This window comes from Erigeron canadensis, chromosome 6, assembly GCF_010389155.1.
Source record: "Erigeron canadensis isolate Cc75 chromosome 6, C_canadensis_v1, whole genome shotgun sequence".
Lineage (NCBI taxonomy): Eukaryota > Viridiplantae > Streptophyta > Magnoliopsida > Asterales > Asteraceae > Erigeron > Erigeron canadensis.
In genome coordinates this window covers 20,598,141-20,614,508 of record NC_057766.1, presented here as the reverse complement: position 1 = coordinate 20,614,508, position 16,368 = coordinate 20,598,141, and the positions used below count along the sequence as shown (strand labels likewise).

The following is a 16,368-nucleotide window of genomic DNA, read 5'->3' as shown; positions in this document are numbered from 1 at the left end:
CTTGGACACTTGAGCACACACACCTTATTTGCAGCCGTTTTTGAAGGGTTTTCAAGGGTTTTTCATCACTCCAACATATTTGAAGATTTGAAGACTAATTTTGGCTCTTATTACTCGTTATAGCTCAATTATAACCTAGATTTGGATTATTACTTCATAGTTGGTACATTATATCTTCCTTTTTATTTGAATCTTTAGCTCTTAATATTATGAGTAGCTAAATCTCTACATATCTATGGAGATGAAGTGAAACAATTAGTCATGGTTGCATAATCTTTTGAATTCAAGTTGGTTTTACTTAACATTTTGTCAAGATTTTAATGAAGTGATTTCTTCTACTTAAACTTGTGTTTTTGATGATATTTGTGTTCTTCGATAGTGGTACTATGTGAATGCAAGTATTATTTTAGTTGTTTGTCTATGAACAACTCTTGCTAGGCCATGGTATGATAGTAAAGAATACAAGTCTAATAGAAATTACTTTGTTAAGTGGATTTAACGGTTGGTGGTACCACGTTTCTTTCACAAAGATGAAATTGTTATTTAAATAATCAAGCAAACTAGTTAGTTCAAGGCTTGGTGGTACCACTTGTTGCAAGAAATTGAGTTGATTAGGTGATTAAGTAGATTTTACAAACGTTGTGCACCCGTTTGTGTTTTTGACTTGTCACGAATATTATTAGCAACAAATATGAATTTTGAGCTTAACCCATATGCAACCTAGACTTTTTGTGGAGCGGATTCGACATAGATGACTTTTTAATTAATGTTTACACTAAAACCATTTTCGATTAATTCCTCAGAATTACTAACTCGCTTTTATTTCTTTTAACTAACTTCTCAAAATGCAAAGTGACAAGTCGGTCACAAACCAAACATTCTCTTGATTTACATTTTTTGCAACCTTAAGTGCAATATTCAATCCTTGTGTTCGATCTTGATCTTACCAATTAACTATATTACATACGATCGGGTACACTACCCGTAAGTGTGTGTTAGTCAGTAAGCGGTAGACTTTGTTACAATTTTTTAAACTAGATTTCTCACATCACACTTTCTCTTGTTTTATACCTTAGGTTGTTATCAAATTATAATTTCATATAGGAACTTTATCATATAACATAATAGAAATTAGTTATGAGTATTACTTTTACATCTATAGTATCTTGTAGTATTTAAATATAATATATTGCCTAATATTTTTATGAAGCCCAAGATAATAAAAAAATATTAAAAGATAATAAAGATTAATGATAACATCACCATTTTTCAAGATGTTTTAATATATGTTTGTTATATTCCGATATTATTAAATTTAAAATGTAATTGAATATGGGTTCCTTCTGTACCTGCAAAGAAAAAAAAAATAATAACTTATGTATATAAACTCAATTGTCAGTGAAACTTTTCTTTGTTCTTAACTCTGTGTATGTGATATAATATGTATATTTATTAATGGAGATCAAAGTTCACAAGACGTCCAGATATAATATAACATATATGGATCATGTGAAAGAAGAAAAAATAAATTAAATTAGGATTTGAACTTTAAAAGAAGGAAATTATAGAGAAATATGACCAATACTTGCCTTAGTATGTTATCACCTCAATTTGCAATAACAACATCAAGAATTGGTGCATCATAAATGCAAAATTGAAATAAAGAAATATATAATAAATAATTACTATTATAAGAAAATGGATTAAATAATCCTAATAACAAAAAAGAAAGAAAAATACAAGATAAAATTATTGAGAAGTTGAATCGATTTGTTTTTATACGCAAAATGTTGTTAAGAAAGAAAACCTAAAACATATAGATTATTATTTATAAATTATTTTTAGTTTAAAAAATGAAAAATACTATGAAAGCCTTATAAAGCATGGATCATTAAATATGAATATATCTTTTGAAACTGAATTATATGAGGGCTTAAAGCGCGTGCGTTACACGCCAGAGAGAAATTATAGTTGATTTCGCATAGTATGTGCATTTAAACGGATTATATTGGTTGTTAGCATGTGACATAGGAATGATGCGTAACAGGAACATGTTGTGTTGTGTGTAAGATGAAAGTTATAAGATGTATAGAGCTTTCCAAATAGAAATCAAGTAAGTAAATGACATTATAATATATTGTTGTGCCACTTAAAAATTAGATGTTAAATGTTGATTACAAAATTTGTGACAACACGTCTACATCACTTCAATGAAGTTGATTTTTTACTATAAGGCTTAAATATCCTACGTTTCACGTCATGGACGAATGATAACTTATTTAATTGATCATGATGTAGAAGGGGATACAAAGAGTGGCCAGTTTAGGAAGGTGACATAATAATAAAAGATATCAAAACAAAGATAACAGAAGAGGTATTTGTTGTTCAAGAATTACAAAAACAATCAGCTTTATTTACACGACTTATAGTCCAATTACCATTTTATTAAGTATACTCAAAGATAAATCTTCCTAACAAAACCACCTTCTATTATACTGTCAAATTCAATTTCTATAATGCATTATACTTATCAAACTAAATTTAAAGATTTCCCTTTATTTTATCATTCAATTAATAAAAAATTGCATACCTCGCTAGAGTTGACCACATTTGTTAATTTCAGGCCACAAAAGGGATAAACCTTCCCATCCGGCCTAATACTTTAATGGCCCGTAATCCATAGTTATTGAATCAGCTAACATTTTTCAAATAAAAGAGCCATTCTTCAATCTGTCTTCAAGGGATGCAAAATCAAACAACTAATGTTGGAAATAACAGTATAATAACAATATGTAATTCCTTAAATATATATATATATTACAAAATGATTAAATAATGATAAAGGAATTAAACAAGAACAGAATGGAGAAACTAAATAAAAGAGGCGATTTGAAAGCTCCCTGCAAAACAAGAAAATGTAATAACAATAAAAAAGAACCGGGCTTGTGTTTGACACAATTCCCTTACACACAAATCTGTAACTGATATCATAAAGAAGCTAATTAAAACTGACATTAATGCAGCTATAATGGTGAGTTAATTTATCAGTTACAAGACTGATAATTATGATATCAGTTTCAGAGTTAGAAGCATGCCATAAGCTTATTCTATCTTTCTTAACCGGGTCGGGTAGGTCGCACGTACACGCATTGGTTCAGAGAATTTTGACCCAGAAACCCATTTTCTGCACCCCCTGCGCGCGAGTAGGAGCCAAAGTAAAACACAACACAAGATCTTGACATAACTTAGAAACCTCCACTTATAAACTAGTAAAAGTTTATATCCCACACCAATGTGGGACAAAGCTTTTCCAACTCCAACTTATGCACCAAACACACAACTTTGAGACTCGATATCTCATTCACCTTTAACCCAATTTGGACGCATCTTAGTTTGTTACGTAGCCTTGGCCAGAGACTACAAAACCCACTAAACGGTTCGCAATATATGTCACACGACTATATATTTATTGATGTCCAAAGTGGTGGAAAAATGCACTTTTTCCTAACAACTAATGCAAGCGACACTACAGTTTTTGTTCTTAAAACCCATTATCGTATAGAAGTTTACTATAATCATTTTTTGTAGGAATACGAATTTAGATATAGATATAGTTATAAGATAATAAGATGTATATACTGCTCGTGAATCAAACTACATATCTCATTAATTCCACTTGCACTACTCATAATTTAACCATACATCTTCAATTCAAACAATACAAATATAGCTCGAATGTTAAAAAAAATCAAATATATATAGAATCCAAAATGACACAATCAAAGCAAAACTTTAATAAACCACAATTAATCAATTGAAATAATAGTTAACCACAAATTTATCATTCCTAATAAGCTTCTCAACGCATTAATGATTAACAGCTTCAAGGAAGTAGAAAAAAAAGATAAAGACTTATGGTATTTCAAAACATATAATTAACAAACATTAACATATAAAAGGATTATTAAATATTATTATGAATAAAGATGATTTAGGCTAACAAAGTTTCATCACTTAACTTTTTTATAATATATAATAATGATAATGATGATTAAATTCCAAATGTGTAGAAGGCCCATAAAGAATTAGAAAACGTGATTTATATGTTGTGATTTCCAAATAATTAACAAAACCATTTTTGGGTAGCCGGGCGGAGCAGCTCGAAGAGGGGCATCTATCTCTATTGATCGAGCTAAAGGTTTTTATTCCGGGGAGGAGAAAAGGAAGTCAAGTGCTACTTATTACAAAAGGCGAACTAAGTGGTTATTTGGTTGTCATGTTAAGCTCGAGGTCCTATGTGTGTGTATGTTGTGGTAAATTTCATATGAATATGTTTTAGAAAAGGGTGGTTTTAAAAGGAGAAAATAGTGAACTGACGAATTTACCTTCATTTAACGGTCGAAATAGACGGTGTTTGACCATGAAGTAAAAATTGAAAAAAAAAGTTGACAACTTCGAGATAATTCGTGTAATTACAGACAAAAAAATATAATTAACTCTAAATTAAATGAATCCATTTTAAGTTAAAAGGGTATAAAATGAAAACCTAGTTAATTATAAAGAGTCAAATTTAATGAATCCACTCAAAGTTAAAGAATATAAAATATCAAAAGAGTTTATAAAAAAAACTATCATTTAAAAATATCAAATTTGAATTATATGCAGTCTTTTTCTCCATTGAACCATCTTATGTTAATCTTAATATATACTATAAGACAGTTGAACTAATAATTTATTAACCAATCAAATCGCTTAATTTTATTAAATTGACTCTTGATTATGTTATCATTTAGATTAACCATAAATTAAAAATTCTAACAATTATTATCCAAATATATTATTATGTTAATATTTATTTTAATTTGTAAAAAAAGTCTCATTAATTTACATTTTTTTGTTTTCCATCAATAATTTACACTTTTTAGCTCTGATTACTTAATTTATATTTATTTTTAACTATCAACTTGAGAAGGTTTATTTTTATATTTATTTTTAATCATCAATTTGAGAATTTTTTTTTTAATTTTTAGAACGACAGTATTTATATATTTAAATTTTTAAAGTTACAATTGTCGTTGAAATCAAAAGTCTTAATTGTATCAAAAAATATGAAACAATCATAATTTTTATCTACAATTATAATCATTATCTAATTATCATAGAACAAGTGATTGAAAAATAAACATATTCGTGTTATGGCACGCATCATGATCAAATAAATATACTTGAATGTCAAGTACAAGATCACAAGTATATATTTATATTTTCATTCTTAATTATCTTTCATAATAATATCACATTATTAGTACGTACAACTGGTTTCAAAAAATTATATAAAAGGGAAATTATCGTAGCATGTGTCTTGTGGAATGACTACATCAAACAATTATATCAATATGTCTCAACTAATAATGACAATGATGAACCTGTGATTATTGTACTACAACTTGCAAAGTATAACACTTACAACCGTATATCTTGAAAATTATAATTAAGCTTTTATGAATTAAATATAAGAAGATATAATATTGATAATATCGTAAATTCCGTGTCCAGTATTGAACACGGGTCTAAAATCTAGTTCAATCTATTTTTCACCATTAAAATTTAAAGTTAAGCTTTTTTTTTTTCTTCATCAAGAGAATTCAAGTTTTCTTACTTTCTTTCATCGTTTTTCTTGAGGTTCGACCATCTATATCTAAATATATATATATATATATATATATACATATATTATATTATTATATAACAAATTTTTTGAACTTAAATTTCAATATTATTGATTTTAAGTTTCAAACAATTTATCAAACCACGTTACACCTAATTTACACTACTTAAATCACATTATATAAATAACCTACACTAATCGCCGCCGTCGTCACCACTGTGGCCGCCGCTACCGTCGTACCACCTCCGTCACCACCACCAGTCCTTGCCACCGCCGCTGCCGTCATTACATCGCCGTCAGCGCTGTCACCTGCGTGCGCCACCACAATCCATACCGTCACCTTCGTGTGCACCACAACCGTCACCATCACTAGCGCTGCATCGCGCGGATATAATAACGCTAGTCTTTTTTTAAAGTGGGTCCTAATTTTTTTACATGGATACTCTATTTATTTTTTCTTTTCAAGGATGGTGATTTGATGCTCCTTAGTTACATGTATGTAGTTCTGCCTTTGACCATTTGCATAATATAGATTTGATTTATTCTCTTAAGGTGGTCAAGGTAAATTATTTCACGACACATACCTTGAAGGTTCGACAACTTTAAAAGTAAAATCCATTAATAAATAAAGTAATAACCAATAAAGACATTTAAATTTGTGCAAAATTTTCCACAAAAGCATCATAATAAGGTAAAAGAACAGTACACTTTGGCGAAAGTTATAAAACGTAAAGACACTAATATATGTCCAAAGTCCAAACGAATATATAAACATGGAAATAGTTAAAGTTATAAGACGTGCAAGAAAACTATCGCATGTAAGGTTTAAAAAATAGTGACATAGGGTGGAATTATTGAAAAGTGACACACACACACATATATATATATATGCAATATATATAGATTTTTATAAATCTAGATATCATTAAAGTAGAAGGTGTTATGGTGGTTGGCCCAGTGTTCCTTTTGAATTTAATCGCTTTATCATCAAACTATTCTATCCAACCACATAAAATTTGACAAATGAGAAATATATAATTAATAAAAAACCAAGAAAAATCAAAAAGGAAAAAAACAAAAGAGAGGACCCCTACCTCTTAACTTAACCTTGTGTCATTCATCATCATCGCACCATCGTCTTCTCGTCCCTCACTTTATATTACCATTATTATAACCACATATTATAATTTTCATAATATCTATTGCTATTTTTCTTTTTTTCAAATTTATGTTTTTGCAATTCTAGATGGATTTTATAAAAACTTGAATAGTTAGTCGAAACTAGCAAATTACTGACGAGATGCGGTGAGACGATGGTCACAATGGCGATATGTGGGAGACAGAGACGGTTTTACAATGGGGGCAGTGAAGGCAACTGTCTCATTCCAATTTTGGGACAATGTAACTTTTTAGAGGTACATTTGAAATATAAATAAATAGAGAATAGATACAAATGAATACTAACAAATGTCACTGTCGTTGTCGTAAGCTTCTTCTTTGGAAGTACGTTACTTATGTTGGAAACATTAGTTAATAAATTCTCTATTGATAGAGTAAAATTGATTTTTAATAGAGTTGAAAAATAGAGGTTGAAGAATGGTGAGAATTCCCTCAAGTTAGATGTTACTTGAGGGGTAAACTTGGAGTGTTAATAAAGAAAGTGTTTTTATTGTTTGGGTAAATGTATTATACATTAATATAGTATAGTTGTATGTAAGGGGCTGTTCTTTTTTTTAGTCATTAAATGCTGAATGTATTAAGTAACTGAATGTGTAAATAATGTCTGAATGTATTAAGTAAAAAAAAGTAATTAACGGTTCTTTTTGTTTATTAAATAAAAAAAAAACATGAAATTTGACTAAATGCATTAAGTTATTAATTATTAAGTCTATTAAGTAAAAAAAGAACGGGACTTAAGTATTTTAAGGGATGTTGAAAAAGGGTACTATAATATATAAAAAAATTATTTTGAACATTTTAAAATTTTAATTTTAAGAAATACCAATGTTAAATAAAAAACCATAAAATCTTTTATAATTTACTAGAGAGTGTACAATGCATAATGACAATAGGACTCAATTCTTAAACAGGGTATATGAAAGATAAACTGTATACAGTCTTATCTTTATTTAAAAGTATAGAGAGAAAGAGTACTATGCATAAGCTGGTGGTAATAGCGTTACCTTATTATTTTGTAAATTAATACGTACTCGAATATAGTTGTCCATATTTTTACATTATTTATTAAGTTGAGTTTAAATGTGAATATTTTGTTAATTTTAACATGAGTTAACCGTGTTGATTGAGAAATTTGGGATATGTATGACATGATTTTTTGCGTCAGCATGGAAAGATGTTTTTATTTTATGGTATGATTAGAAAATATAACTTATCTTAATTAGTTATTTAATTCTAAAATTTTTGTTATTTATTGATAAATGTTTTATGAAGAGTAAAAGTTATAGATAATACATGCATAATGTACTTCTTTGACACAATGATTTTATTATTTTGAACATGTTTGATGCGTATTTTTCTTAAATTTTGATGTCGTCTCGGTTTAGCATAAAAAATGATACCATATATTCAGTGAGACCGAACCAATATCAAATTTTGATGGTTTCCAAGATCTATACCAAATTAAAACACCAAAAAATATCGTTACCCATTACCTGTTCATAAAGGGTCGGGATGGGTATCCGATTTTCGGGATGCTCCCAGATACACTCATCCCTAATCTCGGTAGTAAGAGTGTTTGTAATTAATGGTAGCCGTATAGAGGGCGTTGTGATACAATCACCCTGTTGTGTCTTCCATTCGGAGGCTGCATTATTTAAGGGTGCTTGGCCAGACATCATAATGCCAGTACTTTAAGGCTTGGCCGGGTCGTTTAAATTAATTAATTTGTATTCTCATGTTGTCCATTTCAACAAAATTTTCAAAAACCAAATTATCACCATCCACACAACCATTCTTACCATTTCTAAGTACTTATCAACCATCCATACAACGACACCGTTCAAAACCACTATATTATTTCCATCCAGCACCATCATTCAGATGTTGCTAGCAATCTCAACTTTCACCCTCTTAAGATCGATCAATTCCAATACTACGTACTACAACTAATTAAATATGTGGAATAATCCACAAGCATTGTTTTCCCGGCCACTTCACCGTAAGTCACGACATTTTTATCTCAACAGCCTTCTTTCGAAACAATATTGCAAACTTCTTCTCTTCAAACACAACATGCTTTTAAAAATTAAGTAATGAAAAAAATGAAGAAAAAACCCCGAAAGAAACACATAACCATTAAAAAAATTAAAAAAATTCTTTATTTGATGGTATGATCAGTATTACAAACACTCACCTCTTTGTATACAAGTCTACATTGATTTCTATGTACTATTTATATGTGACAATAGTAAGCACCCGCACGTTGCGACGGTAAGATGGTGGGATGATAGGTCATAAAGTGTGACAGGTCATAGAGTGTGATATCCAAATGCCTTAGTCGTACGGGGCTCCGCCTTTGGATTTAAAAATTCGTCGAAAGTATATCGAATGACATCCCTAATGAACCAGCCGAAAATTATAAGAACACCCATATAATTTTTTTAATTTATTGATGTACGGTTTTTGAGATAAAAAATTTTGAATGAACTAAAAGAATAAAAATATTTATGGATGAGAGAAAAAAAATGAATGGTTGAGACTTGAAATTTGAAGAGAGGAATGAAAATGAAAGTTGAAAGTTGTGGTACATTGATTTATGATACATCATGCATTATTATATGTATATTGTTGAGATCGAAAGTTGAAAAGTTATTTGCTTTATACAGTAATAAAAATATAGGTATAGATATAGGTAACTTTTTTAAGAGTAATTTATTGTCATGGACTCATGGTTACTTACTTACTTTATACCTCTGAAATAATTAACTTCTAATAGAAAAGAAAGATTACTAGATTGGGCACTAGAAGGAGACGTTTCCTCGTTTTTCAGATGTGTGTATCTTCTGACACAGAATAATAATAATAATATAAAGTTTTTGATAATAAGAAAGAAACAACCCATTTGTTGTTTGTTTAACCACACATCCACATCTATATTTCCTTTTCTCTTTCTCTCTCACATTAAAAAAATTATATCTTTGTTTACAGAATACAATAGAATATATATTATATTTATATAGATACAACAGCAGCTTATCATCATCATCAAGGCTGCTGCATCAAATGATTTGAAAAGGAAGGTCAAATCATCCACACACATACACATATCACCTTCCCTTCTTTGATCCATTCCTAGGTACTTGTCCTAAAACATAACCTTCAATATCTTTCACATATATATACAATATAGTGAGAGAAACACACACTCTCACACACAACATATATAAAGAGAGATAGATAGAGAAAGCTCTATCATATCACTTCTACTGTCTTGATAACAATGAATTAACATGTTAGTTTTCTTTAGTTTTCTCTTTTTCTAATGAACTTCTAGAGATGTTGAAGTTGTGTCACCATGGAGACTATATGTTAGTCTTCAATTATAATGATAAAGAAACATGATATATATTTTGTTATCTTTTTATCCCATAACTATTTGTTTATGTGATAAAACTTGATTTGTCTCTCTATATCTCTCTCTCTCTTTTCAAACTTCTTTTGTTAGATTGAGTTCAAATTGAGAGTGAGAGTTTGATCACTACATGAATACTTATTTTATAAAACTTATTATATTATTTTCATGGTGATTTCTATCACTATGTTACACACTGAGAAATCTATTCATATTTTTTGCTCTAATTATTTTCAGGTGGTGACTAGCTATATATCATGATGGTGATGAATAATCACACTTGTTAACAAGTCGTGTTCGAATTATCTTGAGTCCCTGTGCAGTCTTGCACACCCTCAGAGACGGCCCTGTTTGATAAAAAACCAAAAACTCTATGGCAACTTACTACAATGGGAACTCCGAAATTCAAGGTGGAGATGGGTTGCAAACTTTAGTTCTAATGAATCCCGGTTATGTTAACAATTATTCAGACACCCAACAACAACAGTCAAACCAAGGAAATTTTATGTTCTTAAACAATCATCATCAAACATCTTTACAATCAAACACTTCTCAAACACAACAATTCGTCGGTATTCCGTTGTCAACACAACACGATATCTCGGGCCTCCATGCCTTCATGCCACGAGTTCAATACAATATGTACAATCCTGTAGAAATGGCTGCACAATCTCACGATATAACACGAATCCAACAAGGTTTATCCTTAAGCCTATCATCACAACAACCAGGATTCAATTCCCAGCCTTTAGGGGTAGCCACAACAAATGATGAAGGAAGAGGAGCCCCTGGTGGGACCATGCAGTCAGGATCTGCGGTGACGAACGGTGTTAGTAGTATGCAAAGCGTGTTGTTGAATTCTAAGTATTTGAAAGCAACTCATGAGCTTCTTGAGGAAGTTGTTAGTGTCGGTAAAGGCGTGTTTAAGAATTCGGATCAAGCTAGTAAGAATCTCAAGAGTTTGGTTAATAGTGGTGATGGATCACCGGCTGGGACGCCTAAAGATGCACCAATTGGTGAAGAAACTAGCACGAAACACGGTAGTGGACCCGAGTTAACTACAGCCGAGAGACAAGAAGTTCAAATGAAGAAAGCTAAACTTGTAAACATGCTTGATGAGGTAATTAATTATATTTAGTTTAAAGATTATCAAACTTCATACTTTTTTATTCAAGCTGCTTATCTGATTATTGCGAGTGAAATAACTTATTATTCAACAAAGTTATTTCAAAACGTAATAAACAGATAAACAGCTTTTACAAGCAATCCTAACACCACTTTAAAGTTTTTTTTTTCTTTTAATTTGTACTTATAACTTTTTGGGTTGTGAAGGTGGAACAGAGGTACAGGCAATACCATAACCAGATGCAAATAGTGATCTCTTGGTTTGAACAAGCGGCTGGAATCGGTTCGGCTAAAACCTACACAGCACTAGCACTACAGACAATCTCGAAGCAGTTTAGGTGCTTAAAAGATGCGATTATGGGACAGATTAAGACGGCTAGCAGGAGCTTAGGTGAAGAAGATAATTTTATTGGTGGTGGTGGTAAAGGTGAAGGTGTATCAAGGCTAAAATTTGTGGATAATCAGCTAAGGCAACAGAGGGCTTTACAGCAATTAGGAATGATCCAACATAATGCTTGGAGACCCCAAAGAGGATTGCCAGAACGTTCTGTGTCCGTTCTTCGTGCTTGGCTCTTTGAACATTTTCTTCATCCGTAAGTTCAAAATAAAAATGAAAAACAGAACGTTTTCTTTGCACGTTTTAGTGTTATTTTCACGATTTGTAATGAAAATTGGATTATTTTGTTTAGATATCCCAAGGATTCGGACAAACACATGCTTGCTAAACAGACAGGGCTTACTAGGGGTCAGGTATGCAGTATGTTTCAAATTGTTATGCGATGTTTATTTTTGTTATTACTTACAGAATTCCAAGATATGAGTTAATAATGAAAATTTTCAGGTTTCAAATTGGTTTATCAACGCTCGAGTGAGACTATGGAAGCCGATGGTGGAGGAGATGTACTTGGAGGAAATCAAAGATCAAGAACAAAATGGATCCAATGAGAACAACGTCAATAAAAGCGAACAAAGTGAAGATAATTCGTTATCCAAACATGAGGAAAGTGTGTCACCAGAAGACTCGAAACAGGTATTCAACCAGCTTCCTCCACAGCAAATGTCCATCTCCAATGCTGTCTCAACATCTCCCACAAGTATCAACTTCCAAAGCCCACCCGGCTTCACTCTCATTAACTCGTCACAAATGGAAGGAATGACACAATTTAGTCCTAAAAAGCCACGAAATAACGAGAGGCAGCAGAATTCTGATAATAGTTTTACACTAATGGGAAACCCAACTGATTTCATGGGCAGTTTAGGTGGTTATCCAATAGGAGAAATAGGACGGTTCACAACGGAGCAATTCCAACCACAGTATTCAGGAAACGGTGTCTCGTTAACTTTAGGTCTGCCACATTGTGATAACCTATCAATGTCGGGCACCCACCAGAATTTCCTCCCAAATCAAAGCATTCAACAATCGAATGAATTCGAAGCAATGAACCAACAATCTTCTTCTCATTCCGCAGCCATGTATGAGACCATGAACATTCAAAACCAAAAAAGGTTTGGAGCCCAACCATTGCCAGACTTTGTTGCTTAATCTTAGAACAGGTCTATACATTGAAGAACAAGATCATTGGAGTTATATATAGATATAGATTAGCTTTTCTAGATTATATAGATGTATATTAATTTTGTACCAGCAGATGGATAGATTGGATTGGTATATTGTATGTATCATGTAATGTATGTATGTAACACTAGTAATATCTTTGGGTGGGGGGGGTATACAAAAGCAATATTTATAATCAATAATTATCCATTGTTGGATGGTAGTATATCATTGCACAACATTGATTAGAGATGCCTATACTTTCAAGTTAGTTTGAATTATTGCTTGATGTTAGCCCATTTGACAGAAGGTTTTGCCTTTTGGGGTGAAGTTCAAAGTTCAAATGGGTCAAACATACTGCTTTTTTTTATCATTAACCCATTAACTACTTTTGAGGGAAAAATAATAGTTTGGCATAAAAGTATTAGCTTGTCAATCCAATCAAGCCCGTTTGGACTCATAACTCCAGATTTTTAATTGGTACGATTTTAACCGGATTTGACCTATTACGCACTCTACAATAATTGTTGAAAAAGCAGGAAAATAACAATAATGTGAACTGAAATTCAAATTATTGGAGCAGTAATGAGGGAGACCCTGCAAAATTTGCCTCAATTTCAGGCTATTTAAAGGTCATTTAATACTTAGGACCACTGATTGAATCAAGAAGACATTCTTTTCAGTTACTCATCCCATCAGGGTAATTGTTCTTCAGTACAAAGCTTTTTGGGGCATTCAATTTCTTAATAATGGTGATTGGATCAAGTACAAACAATTCATCTAGCTTTTCATTGGTATGAAATGCCTAATACTATAAAAGAGTTTCCATGTATCAAATAATTAGGCAATAAGAGATATATTTCATATACCAAAGGCCCTTTAGTCCCTCTTGAGACAATGGTGCAAATAAACTGTGAGAAGCTGGTCTAGCAAAATTCAAGACGAGCCACTACCAAGAGGTCTTCGGCTCTAGTCAAGCTAAACACCCACAATTTTAAAAAGTGAGTTTTTGTGTCACGACAGCTTATTTATTCCAAACCAAATTTCTTTTTATATACTTTTATATCAATTAAAATCTATAATTTTCTTTGTTCCCTGTATCAAAGGACTCGATCCATGCCACATCTTGCTCAAAAACTTTAGATGAAGCACTCCCAATGGGAGCATCACTTAATCTCATCACTTCCATCATTAGTTACTGTCATGTTAACACTTAGCACATCTACGCACTACTGCTAATGGACCTCATTACAATCTTATCGGTGAACCGAAGTAATAAAGTAATGTACCAATTGATGAGTTGGTGCTAATGGGATCACAACCGATGAGGCAACCGATGAGGCAACCGCTGAGGCCCATTGGCATTTGGCACCACTCTAACAAGATTATTTTTTGAAGGAAAATTACGTCAGTAGTCAATTTTCGCCTTGATTGTACCAATCACAATAGAAGAATCGCAGTAACCAAAGAATCGAAGAATCGCAATGCGATTCTGCAAGATCAATACGAACATTATGAATATTTTGCATGAGAGATGATATCAAAAAAGGATTAGGATTCCCTAAAGTTTTCCCAACTTGACTCAAGTTGGAAGATCTTGACCGTTGAATGAAAATAAAGGGTCAAGATTTAAATATAATTTTTAAATCTTGACTCTTGGATGAAAATCAAGGGTCAAGATTATCCCAACTTATAAAAAAAACAAACATTATGAATATTTTTGTGACATTTTGAATATTTACCATATGATGCCTGTAAGAAAAAGTACAGTGTATATGCAGAGTTAAAAAAAGGGTGACTAGGAATTACACTTGAATATTGATAAATTGATTTAAGGAGAGTGTTGGCCTGTTGGGTAGTGCATATATATATATCGTGTATAATGAATACAGGTCATCTGCTTGCAGACGGTCCCAAGAAGGACCCTCCAGTCCAATAATTTATAAATCCTGACAAAAGGGTATGGCCTAATATTCTAAAGTCCTCGACTACATTTACTCAAAAACATAAATTAAAAAGATATGATATTTACTGAATCCAAACAGAAATGCCAAAAGCAGCTATGTATAAAGTCATGCGATATCCACAAAGTTACATATGTCTTTTTTTCTTACACTTTATTGCAGAAAGTATAACTAAGGTTCACGTATTGTTCAATAGTAACTTTTTTTTAACTGCCAACAAACACTTCAGTTGGAGCTCTAACAATGAGGTAGGCCAAAAATAATTAAAAAAAGAAAAAAGAAAGAAAAGAGTAATAAAAGTCTAAAACTAAGACCATGTGCTGCAATTGAAAATTGACTCCATTATTTCCAAACAAGGACTTCATTTTTGCACTTTTTATCATCCATGACAACCCAAGAATTGTTACTTCTGAGAATCAGAGATTTCTGATTAAAAAGCATGACATTTCTTTCATTTTATAAGCACCAGATAGTCGTTAATTTTCCAATAGCACTGAAACTATTTATATTAATTTTCACTCTTATGCGACTAATTAATGATTCTTCCTATTAAAATCTGAGAAGAGATAGAAAGGCTTAATACACTGGCTCATGTAAAATGATTCTTCCCTAATTACCCGGAGTTAGAACTAGTATCATAGATTTACAGAAACAGAAAAAAAATGTAATTCTCACTTGAGTATAAAGTAAAAAACTGCGCCTTTTCTATACTTTGTTTTGCCAATTGGGCATTTTTTTTGGACCGACAGATACATTGGAAAATTATAGAGAAATCGAAGACATCCAGTCTTTTACAGTAGAGTATACACATCTGGTAATATATATTCTTAAAAAACTAATGATTTGTAAAATGCAATCAACAATTGCATTTGAGTATATGAAGCAGCCCATATCAGCTTCAAAGCTTAGAGAGTGTATTTTCTGAAACCATTTTCATCCAATCATTGTTAATGAAGCTCCGACTGATTTAGTTATAACTTATATTAAAGTTGTCTCGTGTCCAGAAACGGGTCACATATAGATGTTCTTTGGGACCTTAACAAAAATAACACGAGTAGTAACAAAGGTGAGTAAATTTAAGGCAGTAGACGGGCTAATATTTTGTTTGGTCATATTAGATAAAAAAAATTGAACCACAACTAAATTCAACCCGTCTAATGCCTTAAACATCAACAAACCTTTCTTTAATACTTGGCTAAAATTCCAAAACGTATCATATATACGCTATAACTACAAAACTAATCAAGCAGTATCTGCAAAAAAATGGTTATCATATGCACATGGTATCATTAAATCCAAATGCATATAACCAAACTTTGGATATATAGCATTACTGATTGGCCATTATATGGTCCAACATCTCTTTATCGAACTTTATAGAATACGAAAATTAAGTCACAAAACGAGCAATGGACCCTCTCGCTTTGACATATTGCAACGAACACGTCAACAATCATATGGCTCT

At 31.5% G+C, this 16,368-nt stretch overlaps 1 protein-coding gene across 2 annotated transcripts; it reads left to right on the top strand.

Annotated features, from left to right (window-relative positions):
* Window positions 1–9,870: 9,870 nt before the first annotated feature.
* On the top strand, window positions 9,871–13,165 carry LOC122602835 (BEL1-like homeodomain protein 1). Of its 2 annotated transcripts, none has more exons than XM_043775438.1 (5): window positions 9,871–9,983; window positions 10,497–11,379; window positions 11,592–11,977; window positions 12,074–12,134; window positions 12,226–13,165. In XM_043775438.1, exons 2-5 carry the CDS (start codon window positions 10,633–10,635, stop codon window positions 12,925–12,927), a joined length of 1,896 nt encoding a protein of 631 aa, XP_043631373.1. In that variant the 5' UTR covers window positions 9,871–9,983; window positions 10,497–10,632; the 3' UTR covers window positions 12,928–13,165. The 2 variants fall into 2 exon arrangements, with proteins under 2 accessions (XP_043631373.1, XP_043631372.1); XM_043775437.1 differs by lacking the exon at window positions 9,871–9,983 and adding an exon at window positions 10,032–10,139.
* The last annotated feature ends 3,203 nt before the right edge of the window (window positions 13,166–16,368 follow it).